The sequence below is a fragment of the Anabas testudineus genome, chromosome 13, assembly GCF_900324465.2.
Source record: "Anabas testudineus chromosome 13, fAnaTes1.2, whole genome shotgun sequence".
In the NCBI taxonomy this organism is placed as follows: Eukaryota; Metazoa; Chordata; class Actinopteri; order Anabantiformes; family Anabantidae; genus Anabas; species Anabas testudineus.
The window spans coordinates 10538468-10565806 of record NC_046622.1 but is presented as its reverse complement, the minus strand read 5'-3'; the positions used below and the strand labels follow the sequence as shown (position 1 = coordinate 10565806).

The following is a 27339-nucleotide window of genomic DNA, read 5'->3' as shown; positions in this document are numbered from 1 at the left end:
TTATTGACTACAGTGAGCTATAAAACGTCAACATATACAAACAAATAATCAAAAATCATATGTAGAAATTTGACATTCTCAAATAAATAGGTTTTTTTTATACTGTTTTAGTTAATGAACGACTTAATGGGCATGTCCCTTTACTGTGAAAAAGTAGAGTCCGGATACGTCTAATGATTCTTTTGAATTTACCATCAACGGGGAAACTAAGCAACGACCGGAGAAACAACCGCGGGAGCTCAGCTCGAGTAGTTTGAGCCCGAAGTAATGTCTCTAATTCCGGCACTTCTCTCTTCGAGGTGACCGAGGTCTGAGCAGCAGCAGCCGGGATGGCGCTGGTCACCGTCCAGCGGTCGCCGACACCGAGTACTACCTCCAGCCCGTGTGTGTCAGTAAGTAGCCGTGGACTGTTTTGACATGTTGCCTCGGTTTGTGTGGTTTGAACCGTCGTTAGCCCAGTTTTCACTGTCCAGGGTTTCTATAACGGTACATGGGTGGCTAACTCAACTGCTAGCATATCATTGTAACGTAAAAGCAAACTACCACGGTTCCGTACAGGTATTTATCTAAAGTTATGTACTTTTGCGCAAAGTTAAGTGGCTCAGTTAAGTTAGCGCCGCCACATTTTTGCAAACTGACTCAACTTTAGCTCGATTATGTTAGCAGTTAGCATGACTCATGTTGGCTATCTCACTTCCTCCACCGGAGCTCTCGCTCTCTCTCTTGATGAACTTCTGCATTTTAATCACATCCCAAATGATCACTGATGCTGTGCATTTTTGTTGTTATACTCATGATATGTCCTGTTTGCGCCGGTGTTTTATTTGCCATTCATGCCAACACTACAACTACAAATTGACTTCAGGTCAGGAGAGTGACAGTGGATGGAGAAGAGCTGTTTGGGGAGCAGGTTAGTGTGGCAGACCTGTCAGACCCTGTTGGACGCAGTGGGACAGTCCTCTTATCCCCTCTGACACTTTGAGGCTTCCCACGTTTGCATTCAAGCTCTTGACACACATCCAGGCAGGGGTGGCGGCGGTGTTGTGGCTGCCAGAGATAAGGCATGTTCAGTGATAACAGTACCTTCACCCATGACTAAGACTAGGTTAAGTGTCAGCGATATATTTGAGGTGTGTCAGGCGGTCCTTTGAAAACACAGGGGATTTTGTAGCTGGAGATCTAGATCCTTGGTTATCACAACATAGTTCAGTCACATGCAGCTTAAACTATCCTTTGTGTGTTGCAGTTATCAACGCCAGTCTGATGGAGAATCATATGCATGTTATAGTGAATGGAATAGGACAATCATCAGCAGAGAGTTGGTCGACAAATATCAAAACCAGATTATGACAGGATGTGGTTATAGAACTATGTTGGTGGTGGACTACAACATCAATTATTTACATAACCTAAAAACATGATTTGGCCCTGAGAGCTAGACTGAGACATAGCAATGAGGGTTTGTAGCTTTGAGGCAGTGAAACCCCAGGCTGAAATCCCAGACTGAGGTTACCAGCTGCTTGTCATAAGACTCTTTCCTAGCGGGAGCAGCCATGTGAGCGCTCTTGTGGAGATGTCTGTTACTGAGAGGAGGGGGGGGGGAGAAACCTGTAAAAGGGACAGAACAGAGCCCTGTATGGAAAGAAGAGCCATGAATGAGATCAACAATTATGAGAGGCACAGCTGGAATCTCATTGCCACTTCAGCATATCTAAAAAAAATAGGCATTCCTAGCATGCTGTTAACTAAGTATTTTATCAGTACTTCAGAAATAACAGGCTTCACTTCGTTAATACAACTAACATTATTGGTCAGCACAGTGGGGAATGGCCTCCCTGCTGTTCTAGTGTATAATAATCTGCCTAGCAGCACAGCAAATCCCCAGTTCTTATTGGCTATGAGACCACTCCCTACACATCCATACAGTGGTATGGTAACCATGGAGATCAGCTTCATATCCCAACAATGGTTAGTCATATTATGGTATGGTGTTTTAAAGACACATTAAGTATACACACATAAAGAATGTGTGTGTGTGTGAGTGCCTTGCAGAGGGGTAATGGTATACTGATATCACGTTTGCCTTTGAAATCTGCTGAGCTAAGCAAGTGTGTGTGTACAGGAAGCATTTGAGTCAATGTATGGACTCCTATTTCTCTTATGTCACCATTTTTTGTGCTAAAGACAAGCTGTTAGGCTGCTGATGCAGAGAGCATCATTCAGCCAGCTGCCTTTTCAGGCCTGATCACATCTGTGGAAGCACACACGGGAATAGACAAACTCTATTCTTCCTCCTGAAGCTATTACACCTCCTGACCCGCTGCATCCAGCTATCTAATCTGACTCATCCATCATCATCTTTTATCATCATTTATCTCCACAAGCATTAGCATCCTCATTTTTGTTTAGTGCCTGTGCATATTTTTGCGTGTCCGGCCACACTGCAAATGTCTGTGGTTTTGCGTGTGTGCGTATTTTGGCCCATGTAGTAGCCAAGATTGACAGATTGATGCCAAAGAGAAAGTTCCCTGAGTTTTGTGAGGGATTAAACAGGCTAGGATTAAAGCGTGTCTGTCCGTGTGTGTGTGGCAAACTGTGCTGGTTGCAGTGGTGGGGGAGGATGATTGCATTTTGGAAAAGAGAGACAGAGAGAGGAAGGGGGCCTTATCCCTTGTCCCTGCTTTGAGTTTCAGTTGAAATACTGTATCATACTGGTCCTGCCATGCGACTCAAGTCACAGATAAAAGTTGCCCTAACCACCAACCAATTTAGCTTTATTATAATTCCAGGTTAATTAAGTCTGACATAATGTGTGATGTAAATAACCGACCAAGTCTCTTTAAAAAAGTTTTACACTGTGCTTTTTCTGAAATGCTAGCTGCTGGTACAGGACTGAAGTGATGCAGGTATTGAGCATTAATAAACACTTTTGTTGACACATTGTTTTCTTATTATCTATGTGTTTCTCTAGGAGTCGGGCAGTGGTGAGGATGACCGCCGCTCCCATTCAAGGAGGTGAGACCAAATCCTGTTTTATCATATCTACTGTTTTCTGTAGTAGTGTTTTTTTTTTCTCATATGCAGCCATTCAGATGTCTCTGTACAGCCTGTAAGTTGACACATGGGCCACTAGGGGGAGGCGGTGCATCAGATTTACAGTGGCTCATCAATTAGTGTTCATTGTCTTCAAACTAGTGATAGTAACATGAATTTCATACAGTGCAGGCTAAGTCATTCAAAACTTCAAAACTTTAACATATACAAACACACAACAGCTAAACCAAAACTAAAGCTTAAAGGAATTGTGTCAATCTGAAGTTAGTCTAAAACCAATGAAATAATTTGTCATTTGTTGTTCCTTTCTCAATATGACTTGATCCTGTCACCCAGTTTCATATGAGAAGTATGCTAAACCAACGGTGGTTTTGAAAATTGTTTCTCACATTGCAAATCAATGGCCCTGTCTGATGTCACAGATTTGCATGATTCTAGCTAATGGTTGTGGTTGTGGCGTATAAATGATTTCTTTTGACGTGTGTATCTGTATCTTCATAAAAGACAAGGGCGTCACCACAGTTATTGTCCTTTTGTTCCAATGATACAGGTGACTTTGTCATTGTGCTGTATCATAGGGCAAGCCCTGTGCTGAACTCGAATTGAATTAACAGGCTTTACTGTGAGCAAGCTGAACACACAGGCTTTACGGTTTGCTTTTACTCATTTAATTACTTTAACCGGTTATTAATTGATATAGAAACACTGTCTTTACTCTGCGGAAGACTCACACACAATCTCTTATCATTAAATTTTATCCTTACATTATAGTCTGTTGACAAATACACTAGCACACAGTCATTAAACAGGGATTGGTACATCAAAGCCAATGCACATAATGACATATTTGAACAAAGTCCTGACTTTAAAAGAGCTACCTACTGGTCTGTGCCAGTTCTGTCTCAGCTGAGTTTCTCTTTTTAAGACAAAGACTGAACCTCTCTTCTATGTTGTTTTCTTTTTCCTTAGTTTTGGGCTTTGGCTGTAGCCCAGGATCAGTATCCCATTTCATTTATGCATGTCTCAGACCCCCATCACATTACACAAGCCCAACAAGACCTTGCCTGGCAAAAGCAAAAGTATCTGAAAAAAGCTGCTCAGGCTCCCACTGGTCTGCAGTTGTTATGAGTGTCAACAATCTCCAGTCCTGAGCTCATTCACACAGCAGGATAATGAGCAGTAACTGTCGAGCTAAAGAAATTTTCATTCTGCACAAATAACTAACAAAAAGACTAACAAATACAATATGTAAACAGTACTCAGCAGCATATTCAACAAATTTCATTTAATATTGACTCATGGACACAGTAAAATATAGCTTTATAGTTATTTATGTTAGCGAAGGTTGTGGTATGTAAGGTAATTCTGAATCTACACCACTGTATATTAATCAGGAAAGAAACATGGATGTTTTATAGGCTATTCTCTATTTATTACACCTGTATTCAAGTATAGTATTTAAGTATAGTATACATGGGAACCAAAAATCTTTTCTTCTTTGGTTAGCGGCCCAACTTTCTGACAAATGTCAGTACAATTTCCTAGTGTTTTAAGATATCCTGCTCACAATCTTATTAACTAATGGATCTGAAAACAGGACCTTATATTGAGAACCCACACAGATCATATCATAATGTGCTCATGTCGGGCACCTATAGTGCATATGCTTAAAGTTGTGGAACATGCTAGAAACCTTTTAGACTATGTCAAACATAAAACATTAAAACATGGTGACATCATTCCTCCAAGCCTTTAACATACCCTGATAGTCCCTAGAAGGACATGTGGTCCCAGTTATCTGTTAGGTAATACAACAAAGCAGCAGCTGGTGAAGTCATATGCATACATGCATGTGCATACACGCACACAGAGCTTATTCCCCTTACTCCTAACATCATTATAGTCCAGTTCTACAATTTGGCTCAGTTTTCTTGGCTCGTCATTTGCTCAGCACAAATCCCCACACACACCCTTGCATAGTCGTACAGTGTGCAGGCAAGGACCATGCTGAATGACCCCTAAAATGAATTACATAAGAGCTGAGGTCCAATTAACTGTGTGCTCTCCACCCTGCATATGGACTCAAGTAGCAGCATGGGCCAGTATACGGGCCACTGAGACTGAGGGGAGCTTTAACTGTTGTAGTGCAGTAATAATTTCTCTCTCTTTGTCTTGATTTCCAGCACTTCTCCAGAGTCTTTGTCTCTTTATACTTTCAGTTATTCAGTAGACTACTCTGTCTCTCTTTATGTCTCTCTCTCTCTCTCTCTATCAACATCTCTTACAAACAGACACACACACACACCAAGCAGCTGTCTGTAGCCCCTGTACTTCACTGATGAAGTGTAATGTTACTGCAGTGCTGCCATACTGTCATTGCTGCCTCAGGACGGACACTGTCAAGGACAGTGTTAGAAAAAATGTTTTCTCCATCCAGGGTTATGAAACCATGATTTGAAGATTGTATTGTATTTTAAATCATTTAAATGGTTTGAAAGATTGTAAAAGCAGGTGATGAATTGTGTGTGACCATCTGCAGGGCTATCAAGTGACAAGACACAACTGTCGTCCAGGGATCACAAGATTGAAACATACTGTTTATATGGTCAGATTAGTTTTTTATATCTGGTAACACCTTTAAGATAAAACTGAAAATCAACGTGCCTAACCATAGACAAAATGAGGGAGATAATCCACTTTTCATACACTTAATCAGTGAATATTTCATTATTGTATAATATCACCTGAGAATGTTCAGTGTGGTGAATGACAAGTAACTGCCTCTCATGGCTAATGTCTGCAAGTCTGCTGTCTGGATTTGTTTAAATGTTTGTGCCATAGACCGTTGTTATTCTTCAAAAACAGTTAAAATCACATCAGTCAGATACTCCAGTGGTTGACACGTTTCTTCATTCCAAAACACTCCACTAAAAATTTAAGATGTATTTTGGAATGAAGAAACATATCACCCAGTGGATACCTGTGTCTGGCTAATGTCTTTTTAATTGTTTTCGGATGACAATGGAATAAGCTTATCCAGGTTGCAGCCAGACAGACATTACACATGAGTAGAGGGAGTTCATTGCTGGTTTTAGTCTGTTTTGGCATTGTTGAAAAGTTAATTAATTTACAAAATGACTAAGTTATTCTTTAAGTTGTCCTGTACAATAGAAACTTAAAGCAGATATACTGTGAATGGTTTCCTTTAGCCTCCGAAATGCTCTACAGGTTCCCCATGTGATAATGCATTCGACTCAGTCACCCTCCTGCTGTGCGCTACATGTGTGAAGTGTCAGACCTGATTCTCTGGAGTTGTATATGTGAAAATGGCTTGTGGCTTTCTGGATTCCTGTTATTTGCAAGACTTTTTACATAGAGACTTGGACCTGTCAACCACTGTACATGAGTGTGGGTAAAGTTTTGAAATATATTTTTATGCTGTTAAAAAAACAGTGTTGTTAAAACACACGTAAAATGTTAGCAACACTACTTTTAGTTTGCTCCTCTGTTGGTAGTATGTATGAAGGAAAAGATTACTGCTAAATTGAACCTGTCTCAGTGTATTGTACCTGCTGTAGTCAGACACAGTATTTCTTTTGTGTACAAGAAGAAAGTCGATGTTTAGAGGCTTTGACCTTGTTTGTCCATTGTCTCCCTGCTGTATAACATTACAGTTTTACAGAATCCAATACATGTCATGGGATGTTTTGAATGAGGTTTATGTTATAGTGTAGGCTGTTAGTTTAGATGATTGTTCAAATGATGAGAAAACTAATAAGTTGTTCCTGTTTTTATAACCTGTACACTCTATTTATTTGACAAGAAGAACCATTAAAAATGTTGATCTCTGTGCAACAAGCATTTTCTTAATAACAACAAACTGATTTAACACACATGGCAGTAATATAGTCAAAATCCACTCTGGATTCATGTATCAGCTCTGATTCAGGTGCAATTGGGCAAAGCAGGTTTGTCAAGCCAAGATTTTATTTCATGAGTCAGTAAATGAAGAAAGCAAGGGCAAGGTGCAGGAACACCAAGCTGGTGTCAAACTGCATGAACAGTTCATGTGAAGACATGCCTCTTTAAGTTTATAGACTGCTCCTCTGTCATTTACGCTCAACAGTAGATACCACACCTGCCCTCTGTCTTCCTACACCTGCTGTTTAAACACAAAGTGTTGCTTGTCCCAGATTAGTGACTACATGCGCACAAACTGTAGATCAGTTTCACATTGCTAAAAACAAACAGGCGGTATATAGTGCACAAATATCTACATACTGTATTTCATGCACAAAATCTGGGTATGTGGCACAAAGGACGTGCACTAAATATTTTTCCTGCAGAATTAATGCTAACAAATTTAATTTAGTGTTACAGCAAACAGCTAGTATGTCTTAGCTGCATTTTGAGTTTGGTTACTGTACACTGCCTACTGCGGTTAAGAGGCTCCCTGTTTCTCCAAGACTATCGCTGCTGAGTGGTAATCTGCAAACATTTGAACTTAAGGCGTAGTTCAGGTTGTTCTTTTATTTGTTTTCAATCTTCTAACACATTTTATGTTGTTTATTTGAAGCTTTTTGAAGCCAGGCATTTTTATAACTTCTTTATCTTCAGAAGTGATTGTATGGTTTTATGATGGAAGATGACAGTAAATCGTACTGCGGGTTAGATGTGCTATTTGTTGTTCAATAGGTGAATAGACACTGTTGGTGCACCCTTTTTTATTGTAGTAGTGTAGTAACAGAAGCCCAAATCCAGCTCAGAATGTGGTAAACAGCTGTTTTTATACACACTTAAGGTGTACACCCATTTACTTACACACAAACACACACACACACACACAAATATATATATATATATATATATATATATATATATATATATATATATATATATATATATATATATATATATATATATATATACACACACACACACACACACACAAATATACACAGCCCATGAGCCACATGCCCATTCCCATCAAGTGGCAGAGGAAGACATGTAGTGGCAGAAGATTGTGCAACATGTCTAGGGCTCAGCAAAACACCACAACAAACTCTCGTGTTACCAGGACACAGACAAATAAGTTTGACGACACTAAACAGAACCACATGACAAGACCACTAGAGCGCCTGCGAGAGTGTGGGTTTAGTGGTTTCACTTGTTGGCACAGCTCACTGGACAATGTGCCTTGTGATGCAAGAGTTGTCAAAAAGAAGGTGTAGACGAAATAAAGTATAGTGTGATGTCAGGAGTGAAGGTATTGGCATATCTGTATAGTTTGTACACATTTGATCAGTTTAGCACTTGGAGCCATGGAAAAAACTTTAAATGTTACAGCATTAATAATTTAGGAAAATGTTAGAATAGAGATGTATTAAAATAGTGGAGCCCCACTTAAAGTGAGCCATGGATGGTTTGTTTTTGCTGAGTTCAGAAATGTAAACAGAACAAAGTAAAGCTAAAATTACTTTACAAATATTTGCAGCATTTATAATTGAATTAATTATAAATGAGTTGAATGTAAGTATCGTGTAAGCAATATTAGTGTTAGATTTTCAGGCACCTAAAAAGTCTTTGTGAAGAGAAGATTATGAGGCTGATCTCTAAATTTGACAACACTTAAGCAGATAGAATATATGACGTTTAGATTCACTATGAAGTATGTAATTGCTAATCTACTGTATGCATTGTAGAGATGAACAACATATTTATTTTATGCTGTCTTCACAAGCAGTTGGAGAGAATGCAATTCTTGCAAAGTCTGCATTATAGCTGTTGCAGAAATATGTTTTACGAAATGAGGAGACACGAATAACCTGTTAGACTAGCCACATCCAGTATAAATACCATTACGTGTAATGGTAATTTTAGGGAAGGAGACAAAACAACATGCAATTTGAAGAGACTGGGGAATCCTACAGCTGACCAAAATGTTTGACTGTGACTCAGACATTAAACTGCATCCATGTAAAATGTATTGTGCCCAATATTTAATACAAATTTCATATACCTCAATCTGGAATCACTGGTATGCCCAGCTCTACTTTCTCCAGGAGATATGCAAATACTGTACTAATTAGAATGAGGTAGTGCGGGCTGGAAAGTTTGTGAACTGAGCCAAATGTGTTGTATAACATCAGTCCTAGTAGTGCCCTGTTACTCCCTGTTGAACGACTTTGCTTTGGAAAACAGTCAAACGCAAAACAGGCTTTCCATAAACTTCCTATAAAGCTCTGCCTCAGATGTTTTAGTTTGGAATTTAGACCGCTTTGCACAAGCTGGTGTGAATATGATGAGGGCGGCTGCAGTTTTACAGTGTTTTTCGAATTGTTTTCTGCTTACACAGGGCCCTGCATGTCGGCACATCAGTAAAAAAAAAAAAAAAAAACAGTGTTCGATAGGCTGACATGACATATGTCAGCTGATACTTATACACTCAGTATACCTTATTGAAGGCTCATTCCTCACCCAGACTTTATTGACAAGACAGGCTCCAGTATATCTCTCTTTATCTTTGATAGCCAAGTCTGAATAACTTCAGGCTGTTTCTCATGTGTTTTAGCTGCTTATGTAACTCAGCCACAGGGTTTGTGTGTTGGGAGCAAGATGTGAGTCTCCTCAGTGCCAAACCAAAAGCTCATGTGTGTTTAATTGAGTCTTTTACATTAATTTAATGGGCTCCTGCCCTGTTGACCGTGTGGTAGCAGGGCATTCAGCCACTTGTTGGACCTAAATTTATTCTACAATAATAAAACGAATTACTCAAAACTACAGAAATATACAATTGATCATAATGGTGAACCATGTGCCATGCAGTACCAAGAGCGTGCAGATTTGAACCAAACAGGGAGTGAATGTACTGATAAACACTTCGTCTTATCAGGACAGAGGAGCTGAACAGTCCAGTCACCTGGTGGAGTGAATACCTGTAGGTGCAGAGTTGCCAGTGGTTTGTATACAAGCTGTTTGGCCTCCGCAGCCCTGTGGGCGGTCTGACTTCCTAGTTGAGCTCATTGGCTCCCAACTTTTCCCAGAAACACGTGTCTGCAGCTCCTCCCTCCTTTAACTTGTCCGGCGACAGTTTCACAGTCATGTGTCCACATCTAGGGTGCAGAGGTACTTCACGATGTAGGGGGGAAGAATAATGTTTAGAAAACGGTACGGAAACGTGTTTCAAATGGGACTCTCTTTCGCTTCATTGGGACATATCGGGCAGCCAGGCGCTGCTGAGCGGGGCAGGAACACATTGTGCTTCATTTAGTTACTTTCTTAATCGATTGCAACAGAATTACATTTGGAAACGTCTCTCTTTTTTCTTTTTTTCGCGAAATATTTCGTCATTTTCTACAATATTTCCACTATTTAAATCCAACGAAGGTCGCAGTTTTTCGCCATGCCGGAGCACATGACTTCTGAAGAGTAAAAGTTTCCTCTCGGACCAAAAACACCTGACGCTCTCCCTCCTCCTCCGGCATGACCCTCGGCGCGGTGTCCGGCTCCGACAGCTCATCAGCGGTCAGCTTCTGCTCCTGCTGCGGGGCAAAGATGGTGCCCTACTTCAGCGGCGAGGAGGTGGTGTCTAAAAATCACATCAACCAGCTGTAAGTTTAAAGTGTAACAAGTGTAAGCAGTGAAAGATAGACACACTCTGGAGATAGCTGTAGGTTCAGAGTGTTTTTATACATTCATAAATGAGTGAAAAATGACAGTAGTTTATCTATATAGTGGTTAGTCAGAATATTAACTGTACTAAAAATGACTCTATTGGATATAGTAGTATTAATATGTCGACACTGTGAGTTTTGCAACATGAGTGCTGAATGAATTTCCTGGTGACACATCAGTGTCTTACTCATCTTACATTTCAGATTTTACCTTAATAAGACATAATGGCTCCACAGGTAGAATGAATCATCCGAACTGTTTGAAATGTCTAGACACACTTTACTGAGACCAACATACATCAGCTTGTCAACATATGGGGCATTTTGGTCCAAGACAGTGGTAATACTTATTTGACCACATGAGTGATTGTTTTAATGACAGTAATTGTGAAAAATGTTTATCTGGTTTTATGTTTTTCTATGTAATGTGGTGTGGTGGTGTGTCTGACTTATCTCAACATAATGTTTCTTAGAAACAGACGCACTAAATTGTTTCCACCCCTTGATACCTAGTTGTTTCCTAAACTAACTGAACGTCACTTAATATAATCTCTAGTGATTATGACAGTGGAGATCTTTGTAACCTGATAATAGGCTACACTGGAAATATTTACACAACTGATTAGAAAGCACTTTGTGGCCCAAAAAAACGAAGTCTCCACAGTTATTTGTTTGGTTTATGTCCCATAGGTCAGTAGGATCAGTAGGCTGAACTAAATGTACATGAGATCACTACACTGTGTGCAGTCAGCAACTAAATGCTTCTTTTTGTCTGTAAGATGTGAAAGGATTTAATTGAGTTGTACATGAAGACGATAAAGACAGGTCAGATCAAAGGCTAGTGAGTTCCTGCTTTTCTAAACTCTCATGTGTTGCTTAGATAAGCTTAGCAATTAGATAAAATCCGAAAAGTTACTGCAACTGGATTAAAAGATGATTAAAATCAACATTAACCATGTTATGGTAAATTGGTTATATTTGTTTATGTATCTTCAACATTGTTGTACAGACAATTGATCTTGCCTTGTATTCTGTCATGGTTTGGAAAGTCAAGGGCAGTAAAGATGGTACTGTCTTTCAGCAGTTTTACATGTTATTGAGTGTTTAAGCTATTGAGAAAACTCTTCATTAGGTCCACCTCCCTCTATAAGGAAATAGCTTTTTTAATCTCAGTTTGCACAAGGAGCGTTTATGGGAAGATCTTACAGCATGACAACACAATGAATACTGGCAGACACGTGTGTCTAGTAAACACCATCAGCTGTGGGAATTTTCTGACCTCTGGGTTTTGTTAGCCACATTGCGTGATACTTGTTGACTCATTGTTATCACCACTCCTTTGTATTACAGTATCGACAGAAGCCCTCATCAAAGAAAAGTGTTTTTATCATTGTTTGATTTAGAGTGTGCGGTGCATATGCAGAGTAGGCATTTTTAATGTTGTAGTGTAATGTTTTGTACATATGTCTCTTTGATTATAGTGTAAATGCCTGTGTTCACCAAAACATCAGCAGCAATGTAATTACAAGTCTTGAGGCTGTCGGTGGAGTTAAGAGTTACCTGCAGCTAAATGGCATCTAAAACACTATTGTTATACAGCTTATTTTAGAAATACCGTTCAACCCCTCTCTTCCGCTTTGCTTATGTGTTTGTTTAAAAAAGAAAAAAGGATTGAAACGTGATAAACAGCGCTTAATTTTCACTGTTGTGCTTATGTGGGTGAGTTTATGCATACGATTCATAAGTTATAATTTATTTCAGTGAATGACCAGCTGTATGCTCTGCGCATGAAAACTTGTGCTATTCAGTCTAGTTAATTATTTGTTTTAACCACAAGTTGTCAAAGTGGGAATGGAACGCTGTTTCCTTGTCAGTACTAACTATTTAACTTCTTGAGTATTGGATCTCTGCCTGTAGTTTGTCTAAACTGTTAGTTAAAATGTAATCTGAATCCATCTCAGAATAGCACTGCATGCCTGGGCCAGGTATGTTTAGTTCAGTAAGGTGGCTGAAGCAGAGCCCATGGCCTACACACTAGATTACCAAACAAACGCTAACAAAACAGTTGCACAACTTATGGTCTCTTTCTCACTCTCTCTTTCACCCACACCCACACACACATACACATACACAGAGGACAATGCTTCCTGGCAGTATGTTGACTGATGTCTGTCCTGGATGACGAAAGTCTATCTTTAGTTTGACCTGGTATCTCTTCCCCTTTATCAGTCCTGACCCTCATCTGCTGCTTTTTTCATGTCTCCAGCTTCTGTATTAGCATTATAACGAACTTCATGAACTTACGTTTTATAGAAATTAGCTTCCTTCTTATTATTTGACTTTGGTTTTACATATGGAGTTAGAAAAATGTTGCTAGATCTCCAACTAGACATCAGTGGGGACAACCACCATGATACTGCACAAACTTGACTTCCCTCTTCTCATACACAGTGTCACTGTCTTCTGCTTGTGACATATTTTCCATGTCCATGCCTCTGAGCCACAGGGCCTAACGTGCACCTGTGGACATGTAGAAATACACACATGCACCCGCTAACTCCCTGTCGTTCCCATGGGCTGTATCTGTCTCGGGTGTGAACTCTTAAGGCCTTAGCAGGGCCCAACTAGCATAGAGCCAGCCCTATATTTATCCCACTCTCCTCCTGAGAGTGACTAATATGGCCACAGGCAGGAGGGGGGGGTTAACCAATTATCTGCCCACTATGTGGAGTGGTCCTTACATAGTGATGATTGTGTCTGTGACTGTTGCCCTAACAAGTACCTGCTGCTTCACTTAAGCTCAAACCCTGGTGTGGCTGAATGCCAAAAGATGGCCCATCCCTCTCTCTGCTACACACTCGACCGAATCCTCTTTCTGTATCTCTTGTCTTTCACAGCCCACCCCTCATTTACATACTTTGCAGACTTAGATTTAAATGAACTCATTACATTTTTTCTGTCTACCCACTTGCTTTTGCTTTATCTATCTTTATGCTTGTAATGTTTTTCCTTTTAATAACCTTTTTTGTTATGTTTGAAAAAGCACCTTTGCAGGTCTTGACTGTTTTGTGTGATCTGGCTTTTGCGTAGGTCTGAGCATTTCTTTCTTCATTACAAATGTATAGGTTGAAATCAGGTCAGTCCCCTTGATGAGAGTGTCCCCTTGATACAGAGATTTACAGATTGGGTCCATTGTCAGTTTGAAAATATGTTTGTGTGTCATGTAGGGCAGCTATTAATGTATATTTTCATTGCTGCTTAATAGTTGCAGGTGAATTTTGTTCTCTAATGATTTTGCTTCAAATACTCAAAGACATGCAGTTTACTATCATTATTTATGTATCATTATGTACATTACGTCTGTACTTCCTACAGCTCCCACTAACTTCACTGTGAAACCTTCACAGTGTCAGATCGCTGCTCTGACAGAGGTGGCCTCTACAGTATTTACAGTAAGCTAAATGTGGTCTTCTGAATGCAGTCTATCAATAGCTGAAACTTATAAAGGACTGATGTATTTTTGGAAACTGTATTTGAGTCGGTCACAGCCCCGACCTCTAGCTGACAGGTTTAGATTCCACTTTCTCAATGTGTCTGTGTGCAGTCGCAGAAGTGCATGTTTGTACGTGCAAAGTCTTCCATGTGTGATTCTCAGTAATAGTACGAGTGTTATATTACAGATGACATTGTACAGTAGCACTGCTATACATGGTCATTGCCAAGTACAGTCTATGAGTCTGTGTGTATGAGCACAGTGGGACATGACATGGCAGGAATTGTGGAGAGGAGCAGAAATAAAAAGTAGGACAAGAACTGAAGTTGTGAGAAATGCAGAAAAGAGGAAATGACACAGGGCAGGGTGAGAGGAAACAGCTGGGGCAAGGGTGGGTGGGTTATGGGAAATAAGATCAGCACAAGGCTGCGGTTTTGTTTTTTTTATTCCCCCCCCTCTTGCCTCTTTTGCCTGGGTCTTCTGCTTCTGTACATCTATGGCCTCAGCAAAACTCAGGAAGAACAGTTGGATGGCTGAGAGGATGGAGAGATGAAGTTACAGAGAAAGGGGGTGACAGGAGGGCTAAATGGACAGACAGACGGGAGCAGATCTTTTTTATACCCTTACTGTGAAACTGAAGAACTGTAGAACCTGATGAACTATCGCAGTTTGGTTCACTGTGTGCAGACTTGCAACCTCCTGCTGCGAGTGGGATAGATTATGACAGTGTTTTAGCATCAAAATAAATCAATCAAATGACACCAAATGATATACACCCCTGAAGCACTGTAGTGTAGGTAGCTTTGATGTCATTACGTCCTTTTAATGACTCCAGCGATCTTCGGTTTGTACAGTCGTCAGTTCCTTATTTTAGTTTCTGGCCCTGGAGGCTACGAAACTGCCTTTATTCAAGTTTAGCAGAACAGGTTGGCCAACTCACTGGATCAGTCTTCTAACACGTTGTATTTGCAATGTTTGTTATTGGACACATGCTGCAATGAGGTTAAACTTTATCTGACATTTACTGTACTACATTTGACCTTATAAAACCACATTGGAATTATTCACAGGAGGCCATTATTTAACACAGAACTTGGTTAATGTTCTGTGTTAAATAGGAAGAACAACAACAGGCAGGAACATTCAAGTCAGCAGATAATTAAAATTAAATGGACATGCTATAAAAGTAATAAAAGTGAGTTTCTCTAGAATTCATTTTAAGTCCTACAACAGACTGGTTGTCAGTATTGTTGCTGAACACTTCCATACTCCTATGTAGGATAACCTTTCACCAGCTTCTCTTGGTCTCTATTTTGGCAAAACCTGCAGAGCCAGTACACCAAATGTGCTTTTGTTGCTATGCTAGGATTCCTGTTTGAACAGCATACACTGCCTTATACTACTTTTAACCCATAAGAACCCACAGTGACGCCAACAATTTTTTTATTTTTATTTTGTATCATGTTTTTTTAACCATGTCATCTGCAATGCATCATGGAACTGGGTGCCTTGTTGTGCCACTTAACAAATGTCTTCCACTTGGTCCATTTGATTTATTTTATCTGCCACATAATTTCCTTTCAATAAAAATGGGTCTGGGTTCTCATGGGTTAAAATACATATTTTTGTTCCTGCAGTACTACTGTTTGTGTTGTCTGCATCTACTGAATTAATGCTGGGGGATCATTACTTCAGTGCTCCATCTACTCTGCTGCTCTTGCTCAGCATCAATAAAGTTATGGTTTACTGGTCCCATAACTGCCATTTGACATAGTCATAAGCAGCTACAGATGGTCGTCCAAACTGTTGGTATTTTGTCACTTTGAGAATTTAAATCAAAACCTAGTACATGACATAAGCAAGCAGAGCAGAAGTGCTCACCACTCATTGTTTGGTGTTCAGTTGAAACACTGACCTCAGTTTATTATGTGCCCTCCTCCTCAATGACCTCAGTCACACCTAATAAGATTAAGTGTTCCAGAGATGAACAGAACCCCATTTAATAAGACCTGCTTTGGTGTACTGCGCTGTGTGCTGGCCAGCTCTTATCTCTGCTTTAACACCAGGGTACTCTGTCTTCTCTTTTCGGACCCCTGATCTCCTCCCAGTCCCCCTATTCCTCCCTACTGGCAGCTGTTAGTGTGAGTAAGTCTGTGTGTGTAATCCAGCTGTGTGGAGAACATTGTGTTCTTGATCTTGTTTTGCTTGCATCGGTTCTGTCAGCTCTGATTTGGCGAGCCTGCAGACCAGAGACCAGCTGAATGCAGCATTGTGACACTGACATAAGCCCTTGACAACACCCGTCTGTTCTTGTTCCCATCTTGTGCTTATTATGGGAAGTTGGGGTCAGAGTGTGCAAAGAGGCAATTTACACTTTAACTACATATTTTTAATACCCACACTGCACAAAAGACCGAGGATGATTAGATAGCTTGACATAAGTGCCTGTGTTTGAGGCTTCACTTCATGTCTTTTTTCCTTCTTCTCTTCTAGTATTAGTGAGAGCTTCCTTACAGTGAAAGGTGCAGCCCTCTTCCTTCCTAGGGGTAATGGCCCCACACCCAACTCTGCACCTTGTATCAGCCAGCGCAGGAACAAGCACACAGGTAAATCTCTTTCAACACAAATGACAGCTGCACCATCTCCCAGCACTTCCTCCCACCTCATTTGACTCTCAGCCCCAGAAATGAACTCCACGGAGGAACTTGAGATTAAATAGCAGAGATTGTTTTCAAATGGACATTCCTCTTCAGCATCATGGGTAACAGCTGGTGTTAACTTTGCAGAAATTGTTTCACAACAAGGCAAAACGGGCAGTTTGATGCATGCAGTGTGGTGGCCAGCTTGTTTGTTGAATATAAAAAAAAACTCCCAAAGCTTAAAATAGCTTGATATTTTTGGAATAAAAGTAAAAACATCACAGACACAGGAACCTTTGGACAGCTTTGTGATGTGAAAACGAATGATGACTATAAAAAGCATCAGATAGATGTGTTCAGATCAGATGAAAGCCCAAATAAGAGTGAATGCACTGGAAATTTGTCACAAGGGAATTTATACACTCTCTTAGGTGTCATGTCAACATTTAAATACTAATATAATGGTTGTCATTTGAAATAAACGTTGAAATCCTATGTGTCCAGGTGACCTCCAGAAACATCTTCAGACCATGTTTACTGTGCTGCGGCCAGAGGACACCATCCGACTGGTCAGTAACACATACACACACACAGCAAATGCCAGGTGCCATTCTGATCAGAGGGATTATATTCAGGGGCTCATGTCATGTTCATGTTGTTTTATAAGAAACATAAATTACACAACCCTTTTGCATTTAAAACAATTGTTAGTGTCAGAAACTCTTAACTTTTGTATCTTCATCAACAATGATACTCTTATATAAAAGAGAGTAATAAGCGTCCTGCACTCACTTTTCTAAGGTATCTGCAACAGTTTTGATAAAGGGACATTCCAGTAGTTTATAGTTCCTTTATAAAGTTGGAGGACTTTAGATTTTAAAAAGAATAGACAACATTATCTCCTTTTATCTGGCAACTTCTCACACGACCTACAGTGCAACACAATAGCATTTCATTAAACTACTGCTGCCCAGTAAATGTCTTCCAGCAGATATAACCCTGATGACATGTGAGGGGTTATTTCCTGCAGAGCCACAGAAGACATACATCTGGTTTCACAGTTTGCCTATCTTCTCTTGGAAAATGTTTCCTTTCTCCTGCCTTCTTCATGTCTCCTCTCTCTTTTTTTCTGCAGGCTGTACGTCTAGAGAGTGCCTACCCTCAGGTAACCCGTTACATGGTGGTGGTCTCCAACAACGGTCGGCAGGACACAGAGGAAAGCATCGTGCTCGGCATGGACTTTGTCTCCTCTGATAGGTCAGTGCCTCTCTGTCTTGCAGCTATACTCTTACAATCAATAATATTGACTTGTGGATTTAGAATTGGACGTGTCCTCCCTTTAACAATAGTTAAAAAAGATTGTTCGCCCTTAAAATTATATTTGTACATCTTAATGAGGAAAAAAAGTCATGTTTTGGATTTTAAAGGGTAAGAATGCTGCCTCAATCTTTTACCCTCTACTGTTTGGCTTTTTAATATCTTCCTTGTTTCGCTGTGTTGCTGTTTTAGCAGCTGCTGTACAGTGGGTCTTGTTCTACCTCTGTGGAGTGACACTATGATCCACTTGGATGGAGACGGGTAAGATCATTTTTCCTCTTGCTACTGTCTGGAACCACTGACTTATTTGTGGCTAGGAATCTGATTTATAATATCCCTTTTTTGACATATATGGATATATGTGTATCTGTCTCTGCAGGGGTTTCAGTGTGTCAACGGTGAACAGGGTTCATGTGTTCAAGCCAGTTTCTGTCCAGGCTATGTGGTGAGCAACCTTTATTTCTTTAAACGAATGACAGCTAAATGACGATGCATTGGTGTTAAACTTGCAGGCTTAAAAAAATACTATTTCCACTTTGACCTCCAGGCTTTTATCTTTGTCAGCATTTCTTATCTGCTCTCTACTTTTCCTTCTCTTGTTATCTTTCTGCTTTCCAGTCTCTTCTTTATCTCTCCTTGTCTCACATGCCGGTGCTGCCTTTTCATTTCTGAACTAGTTGTTTTTCATTTCCTCAGTTTCTTTGTCCCTTTGGTACTTTGCTCGTGTTCTGACCTCCCTCTCCTTTTTAGCCTTTGTGATACATTTATCTGCAGTCATATTTTTCTTAAGTATTGTCATTGCAGTAATTTTTTGTTCTCTTCTTTCATTACTCACTCATTTCTCTCACTATTTATTCAGTGAGTCTCCCTTGTTGTATTACTCCTATATGTTCTCCTTCATTCTTCATTCTTATTATTCATTCATCATCTTTCTATCACCTTTCTCCATCTCATGTAACTCCTTCCATGCACTTACCTTCATTATTTTTCCATCTTGTATTCATTGTCATTCTCTTTCTGTCAGTCATATCAACACAAAGTCAAATTGAGTTCAAATTTCTCTTTAATTTACATTTTTGTCTCTGTATTTCTTGTCATTTCCCCTCACGACAACCTCTCAAGTGTGAATCCTGTTCCTTTTCACTGTCTGCCTCAGGTCAGCCCTCCAGTCTCTCCACAAAGCGTGCGAAGTGGCTCGTTGCCATAACTACTACCCAGGCAGCCTGTTCCTGACCTGGGTCAGCTACTACCAGAGCAGAATCTCATCCAACCAGTTCTGTATAAACGAGTGGAACACCATGCAGGACATCGAGTCGCATCGTGCCAACTCACCTATCCTTTTCACAGACCTGTGAGTAAACAATGAACATAGACTATGCAAAGCCACATTTCACATTTGATATATGATGGAAAATTTCCAGAGAGAATTCACTCTTGCATACATATACTCATAAATGCATAGTAGACTTCTCTCAAACAAATAATCCGTCTTGCAAATTAAGATATACAATGACATCTGTGACATCAGCACAACAACATGGCCTCTCCTCACATGCAGACAGTGTTATATGTCAAGAGCAGGCGACTGCTGTGTGAGAGCCCTGGACTCAGGCATACTGTTTGGAACTTTTCAGGTTAACAATAAGCAACACAACGATATCATCCTTCACAAAACACAACTTCATAATGTGCAATACAGAGTTGTCAACAGATCCACAAGGGAACTTGGAAACACAGGGAACGACACAGGCTGGTGGATTTATGTCTTTACTAATACTAGGGAAATTCCCCTTCCTGCTGCTTAGTCACGTGCACTACCTATTTAGACTGTATTCTCTCACAAACACACACACACACACACACACACACACACAAACACACACTTGAGAGATCCCCAAGTGTACAAAATAGCTGAGTCATTAGCTGTCTTGATTTATGTTTGGAAAAACAGGATCCAGACAGACAAATAGGTAACACATGGACAGACAGAAGCAGGTGTCAGGCGGAGAGGAGGTAGAAGATGGAGGGGTGGTGGGGTGTGTGTGTGCGTGTTTGTGTCTGGTGGGGACACTCTAATTTGTTGTCAGTTGGGTAACAGAAATAATTCGCTCTCTCTTTGACCTTAAGTGCACTTATCATCAAGATTACCACGTGCGTTTTATGAGATCTAATGAACACATTCATACACACGCCTTCAGTCATAAAGTCCCTGTTTGTCTTCCTGCACAGGTTAACTGCCAGAGCTGCATGGCCAGCTATTGTTTGTTGACATGGCAGCTTGTGTTCCTGTGTAACAACTGAATGAGAGGTTGAGATAACAGGAAGTGGTGTACTGTGGAAATTGTTTGAATTAGAGGGTTACTGTGTAATTTCCTTAAGCTAGTCTTCTATTGGTGATTCAAGGAAGTGAGAGAATTTCTATTTCTCAGTTACTCATTAGCAAATGTTTTTGTGTCTTCATACATTTGGAATGTGTGAATTTTATTTTTCCCTTAGTTCTTTTTCCCTGATCTGAATCCCACCTTCAGTCTATCTGCAGGCAAGTTGAGGCTTGTTGTGCTACTGGATGTCGGGAACTAACCTGTATTTGTTGGCAAGGGGGGAAAGGTTTCTTTCTCTTAACCCTGTGGACTTATTCTCACGGGGTCATTCAGCATTGAGATAAACAAGGTCTGTGTTTCCACTGTTCCAACACAAATAGATTCTGCAGTTGTACACCTGCCGCCCTCACATTGCCCCACTTTGTCACTGCTGACCCAGACTGCTGTGTACTATTACAGTAAGGAATTGGTCAGAAGCAAAACATGAGAAAATTAGACAACATAAGGAGGAGAAGCTTGGAGACAAACTGAGCTCTGCTCTCCTGAGAGGTAATTAGGCCACTTGTTGGCATCATCAGTGTGACGTCCAAAGGCTAAATGTGTCCCTCAGCAGAGTGGTTAGAAACAGAGCCAGGCACAACAACAGGCATACTCTACAAGGGGACTTTGTTGTGTATCGCTGATGGACCTGATGGTCTCAGATTTTCTGTTCCCTCTCCAGATCCTGAAAATCAGACAGAGTGGCAATTCTCTTGTGGCACAAGTAATCTCATTGAGACTAACGTGAAAATGAATCAATGAACAGAAGGCAAGGGCTGTTACTGGGTTGCAGTGACTTTGAAGGGGGTTCTTGGTCTAAAATTGTTTGAAGAGAAGACAAGTTAAAGGTGTTTTTTAATAAAAGTGTTTGTGTCTATACCTGCAGGCCCACAGAGCGGGAGCGCACAGAGAGGCTGATCAAAATGCGCCTCAGAGAGATCATGATGCAGAAAGACCTAGAGAATGTTACCTGCAAGGAGGTGAGAAGCTTTACAGGCTTTTACATCAAGGTTTGCCATGCATCTTTGTTTTGTAAATGTAGGTATTAGCATAAGATACGGGTGTTAATTCTCACCATTTAATGATCAAAGTCCCCTTTTTGCAACATATTTAGAATTAAAATATACATTAGAGGCTCTGTCAATCATGTTATCTTTTCTCAGATACGAACAGAGCTGGAGATGCAGATGGTGTGTAACCTGAGGGAGTTTAAGGAGTTCATAGACAATGAGATGATAGTCATCCTAGGACAGATGGACAGCCCCACTGAAATCTTTGAACATGTTTTTCTGGTAAGAACAGAGAAATCCAAATTTATAATCCTGTTATTTTATTAGCCTATAACTTTCGTTCTGATTCAGTCCTTATTTTCTGGTGCTGTGTTGTTTTCAGGGCTCTGAGTGGAATGCGTCTAACTTGGAGGAGCTACAGAATAGTGGGTAAGAGATCAGTCACTTTGTGACTCTTACATTCACATTTAGTCATCGGCAGATGCTTTTACCCAAAGCGACTTACAAGTGAAATACAAGGCAAGCAAATATCTGAGCCATATCATTACTCTTACATTACTGAACTTGCCTTACAAGCTACACTGATTTCACTTTCTTTTAACAATTATCTTTTAATACTCAGATATTTGTACAGTGGCAAGAAAAAGTATGTGAACCTTTTGAAATTTCATCGTTTTCTGCATTAATACGTCAACAAGGGACATACTGTTTCCACCATCAATATTAGGTTTTTCTGGTTGTTCTTAATGACATGAAAGATCAGAATTTGTTTTATTATTTGGGTACATTATATTTGTTAATACTCCTGACTTAAGATCACATTTTATGATAAATTCAATCAGAAAACCATGAAATTCTAAAACATACTTGCCACAGTATCTAGATGCAGTACTTGATAATTGGTTTACTAACTAACTAACTCAGGTATTTCACTAAATTAAATACAAGATCTACTCACTAAGTACCCTTCAACTTCACCTCATAGCTTTCATCAGCATTCTCGCAAGGAGCTTTACAATGTTCCCTTTCACCACTTGATAATATCCTCAGTTAGAGAATACGGTTTAAAAGCAACATCAGTAACTAGACTGACTGGTTTAATCTATTTCAAGCCACCTATTACGTCTGTTGAACTGCAAAGTAGTTTGCAACAATGTGAGGCTTGTTTTAGTCTTAGCTAAGCATCATAAGCTGAATAACCTGCATTGAAATATGAATCCACAACAGTTTTATTGGCATGGCAACTTCAGCAAGTCAATTTGTCTCCTCCTGTCTCTTGCGTAGAGTGCGTTACATCCTGAATGTGACCAGGGAAATAGACAACTTCTTCCCAGGGATGTTTGAGTACCAAAATATCAGAGTGTACGATGAAGAAGCCACAAATCTGCTGGAGTACTGGAATGACACTTATAAATTCATCACCAAAGCCAAGTAGGTTTTAAACACACACATCCACACAGTTCTAGGGTAGATTTCCACTTATAGAATATTGTAAAATATAAATTATATTTTTCCTGTAACATTTTAGGTGACTTCTCCTTCATAATAATACATTGATTAAATGAATATGTGTGAAGTTCTGTTCAGAGAGATGATGTCTCTCTGTCTCTCTTAGGAAAGCTGGTGCTAAGTGTCTGGTGCACTGTAAGATGGGCGTGAGTCGCTCTGCCTCCACAGTGATCGCCTATGCTATGAAGGAGTATGGCTGGGACCTGGACACTGCCTTTGACTACGTGAAAGAGAGAAGAGCTGTCACCAAACCAAACCCTTCATTTATGAAACAGCTGGAGGAGTACCAGGGAATTCTGCTGGCTAGGTGTGCTTCCACATAGAAACGTCTGTATATAGTAAATCCTTTTCAGGATGTATTTGGCACTAAAGCTTTTTTTTTTCTTTCACAGCAAACAAAGGCATAATAAGCTGTGGCGCTCCCACTCTGACGGCGACCTATCAGGTCACCCAGAGTCAGTGTGTAAAGCTTCGTCCCACTCCCTCGGCCGCTCTGACTCTCACAACAATAACACCGCCCCCTCCTTACATCACTTCCTGGGCGTGGCTGTGCTACAAGCACTTGGTGCTGAACCTGAAGACTCTGCCAAATCAAACACCACAAACACTTCTGACTCACACACGCACTTCAATGGTGTGTGCGAGTCACCAGTTCAGGAGGAGGTCAGCTCAGGTTTTGAAGACCCCCTCCTGCCTCCCCTCCCCAGACCCCAAGCAGCCACTGTAGTTCCTGAGGAAAGACTGGACAATTCAGCAAGGGTGGCTGTCACTGTGCCTGTTGCTGTACCCCACCCGCCACCGTCGCTCCACATCCTACCTCCTACTCCCGAGCTGCAGCGTGCTCACCGGGATCCTCCTGCACAGCTGTTCATTTCATTGCCCAAACATAACTCAAGGGAGCTGTCCCTCAATCTTCCTGAGCAAAGCAGCTCAGAAGAAATTTCTCCTCTCACTCTGGAATCCAGTAGCTCAGACTTAATAGATCAGTCATTATCAGATTTAACAAATGACAGAAGCAGCCCACTCAGCCCTTCTATTACCACCCCTGTCCCTTTGGTTCTTCCCCATGCTCCAAGTGATGACAACAACAACCCCAGTGAGCTACAGATAGCTGGTGACTTCGACAGCCGAGGTGAGGCCGATGGGTCGTCCAACCACAGCGCAGACAGCATCGACTTCTTCAGCGCCAGGGAAAAGTTTGTGGGCTTAGCACAAGATGGTAGAACTTGGACACTTTCAGAGCAGGGGCAGCCGAGGTCAGTGCTTTTACATGAGGAAAATGAGGAAACGGATACAAAGAGGGAAGAGGATCAGGGGAACGAGAGTCAGGTAAACCTCATCGATTATTGGTTTTCTTTAAAATATCTTGTTTGTTTGTTTTTTATCACTGTCTAAGACTTTGGAAACCAGAAACTATTTTGTAAAAGCTGACACAACATACTAATAGTCGACAGCTTTCATCACCTTATCATTAAAGTGTTAATGTATTATCAGAGTTATAGGCGGTCAATAATTAACCAGTGGTATCAAATTAAAGTTTGTTGTTAGTGTCATTTCAGTGCATTTCTGTGGAAACAGTAAGCAGCAGATAGGTTATCTGTAGTGAGGTGATACCAGTACAAATCAAACTGGAATTGAAACTGGCAGCAGTATATACATAAGTGAAGATTAAAACACAGCAACTAAACTGAATCAACGCCACACTAAATCTGTATTAATGATGGTGACAGCTGTTGGAAAATGAGAGTGGTCAAGACAGTATTGGTTATCTCTTTTGATTTAAATCTGTATCAAGTGAACCTATCAGTGTGGAAAATTTATCTTCAAAATATTATAACGGTAGTAATAAAGCAGAAAGTTGTTCCCTATAATAAAAACTATCACTACCTCACAGCAACACAGAACTGATACTAACACAGTCTCTGTCTCTCTACCGTCTCTGCAGTCTGACGACAGTGTTGACCAAGTCACCACAGACCGAACTCATCATCTTCACCATGACAACGGCGTATCAGTCCGCCATATTGTTACTGAGATTGAAGCCATATGTCACCCTGCCTCTTACCTTCCTATTCCCCCCACTTCCTCCTCTTTGTCGCTGTCGTCATGCCCCCACAGTCCTCAGCTCATCCAACTGGAACATCAGGAGGAGACAGAGACTTCTGAAGACACACACGGTTCTTTAACTCCACCTTCACAAACACAGTCTCCCTCTGTGCTGCCGTGTGATTGGCCAGCGGGCTCTGTTCGGCGGGCCACCAAGCAGCTTGAGCAGAAGCTGAGGCAGGAAATGGAGCGGCCCCCACTGCATTCCCCCAGCACTGAACACCCTGCTGCTAGACTGCCCCTGTGCTCCCCCAACACTGAACGGCCTTCTCTGCACTCCACAGAACAAAGGCTCACTCAGGGAGAGATCACGGCTGATTCTGCTAAATCCAAAGATGAAGAGAAGCAGACAGGGTCACAATGGGAGCTTCAAAGACTCAACTCCTCAGGCACAGATAAACTCCCAGACCCTTCATGCTCCTCGAGCTCAAATATCAGCCAAGTCTCTGGTGCTATACCTATCACTACACACACACCCACAAACCCCGACAGTAGCCATATGCTGACATCATCACTGACCTCTACCAGCCAGCTATTGGAATCATGTCTAGATACCTCAGTCCAGTCCCAAAGACAGAACCAGCACCACAGCCAAAACCAGCAGTGTCAGACTCTGCCCGAAGCAGCCAGTTCAAACCTCCTGACTCTGGATGGGGTGACAGTTCAGGAGTCAGACACAGATGAGAGGCTGGAGTCCAGTTCCCAGGGCAGGAAACGGGGCTGTGGCCCCGACTGCGATTCTCAGATCAGGCTGGTTCGCGGCAGTCAGGAACTGGAGAGAATTCAGCAGACACTGCGAGAGCTGCAGGCTTTTCTCCACGAGGGTGTCAGCTTGGAGGTGACAGACAGTGAAGTACAGGAACTGGGGCAGCCTCCGGGGCTGAGAGACGATATGGACACTGAGCCAGGACCCTGTAAAGTGGTGAGTTCTGAACAGACCTCTCAACGCCTGGAAGTAGGACAGCGGCTCAGAGAGAGACAAGACGGAAAGAGTTTCCTGGAGCCAACAAGGTGGCACAGAGCCATGGAGCTCGAGGCACGTATTCGCCAGGCGGGCCTCACTCCCCCATCTTTTATGAAGAGGTCAGCCTCCTTAGCTAAACTGGACTGTCTGGAGCTGTCAGCCAACGACCTCAGTGACTTGGACCTGAGGCCCCACACTAGGACAACTTCATCACACTCCCACGACTCATTTTCTTTGTCCCCAGCTCACCCGGACGACACCTGGAAAAAGCAGAAAGTGTTGGCTCAAAATACTTGCATTGAAAAGACAAGTGTGTCCCACATTGATCCATCTACGCCGCCGTCCCTCTGTGTCTCCTCTTCCACACCTCGACCTCATCCGAAAGAGGACACAGGTGAGAGGGAGGAGCCAGATGGCAGTGGGACCAGCGTGGTAACTTCATCACGTCAGCAGGGGAGGGGACACTCGTCGAGACGTTCTCGCAAATCGTCAACTGAGAAAAAGCTGCGTGGACTCACTGTGCTGTACAATACCATGTGACCTCAGTGCAATGGACTGGAACAGACAGGACTGGAGCTGTGCATGTGTGCGAGAGGATGCATGATGCGTATGAATGTGTAGCAGATTAACTATAGACCATGTGTATGTACAGTGTGTAAGAATTGATGATCATCAAAGAATGATGAACATATGTTTGCATGTAAACCACTGGATGTGTTGTTTCAACTGGAGTTCAGGTTTGTATAGTGAAATATGAATGTCCAAATTAAGACTGAACCAGTGCACACTGTATGCACTACATTATGTCGATGTCCCCTTCTTCTTTTCACATTTAAGGAAGCGTTAGTTTTCAGTGTGTTGTTCCAAAACTAGGACAAGAGGAGCTTTCTTTCTCAAAAACATGCACTTTACTGTATGGACAAATTTCTTTCTATTTGAAATCTGTTTCTTACCCCGGGGAAGATTATTTTGCACTGCTCTCAGTAGAGTTGTCTCTGTATGTGTGGTTTGTTTGTTGTTTTCAAAGAGGACAGACGTGTCTTTATTCAGATTTTTAATTGAACCAGGATAAAGCTGATATGTTTTTTTTATTCGTTGCTTTAGCAGTAAATAAATATGGTGAGTTTGATTTGACTGCAGTACCTGTGTACATTTATTTTATGCATTCAGACACAGTTCCTCCTGTGCACAGCCTTTTAAACAAGATGACTGAG

General features: G+C 41.2%; 1 protein-coding gene across 4 annotated transcripts; it reads left to right on the top strand.

The window, feature by feature from the left end:
• The first annotated feature begins 206 nt into the window (after nucleotides 1-206).
• ssh2a (slingshot protein phosphatase 2a) lies at nucleotides 207-27267 on the top strand. Of its 4 annotated transcripts, none has more exons than XM_026368734.1 (15): nucleotides 207-392; nucleotides 2972-3015; nucleotides 16714-16826; nucleotides 17364-17428; nucleotides 17995-18116; nucleotides 18372-18437; nucleotides 18556-18621; nucleotides 19333-19527; nucleotides 21423-21516; nucleotides 21700-21828; nucleotides 21929-21975; nucleotides 22831-22977; nucleotides 23162-23362; nucleotides 23448-24384; nucleotides 25001-27267. In XM_026368734.1, the coding sequence occupies exons 1-15, from the start codon at nucleotides 330-332 to the stop codon at nucleotides 26663-26665; spliced, it is 3954 nt and encodes a 1317-aa protein (XP_026224519.1). In that variant the 5' UTR covers nucleotides 207-329; the 3' UTR covers nucleotides 26666-27267. The 4 variants fall into 4 exon arrangements, with proteins under 4 accessions (XP_026224519.1, XP_026224511.1, XP_026224504.1 ...); XM_026368726.1 differs by having other exon boundaries at nucleotides 18369-18437; XM_026368719.1 differs by lacking the exons at nucleotides 207-392; nucleotides 2972-3015 and adding an exon at nucleotides 10149-10664.
• The last annotated feature ends 72 nt before the right edge of the window (nucleotides 27268-27339 follow it).

Excerpts from the sequence above, each read along its gene's own strand:
- ssh2a (XM_026368712.1), top strand. The coding sequence starts at position 10,537 with ATGACCCTCGGCGCGGTGTCCGGCTCCGACAGCTCATCAGCGGTCAGC. Across the intron at positions 21,829-21,928 it reads TCTTTGAACATGTTTTTCTG|GGCTCTGAGTGGAATGCGTC; the intron begins GTAAGAACAGAG and ends TGTTGTTTTCAG. Across the intron at positions 22,978-23,161 it reads AAATTCATCACCAAAGCCAA|GAAAGCTGGTGCTAAGTGTC; the intron begins GTAGGTTTTAAA and ends TGTCTCTCTTAG.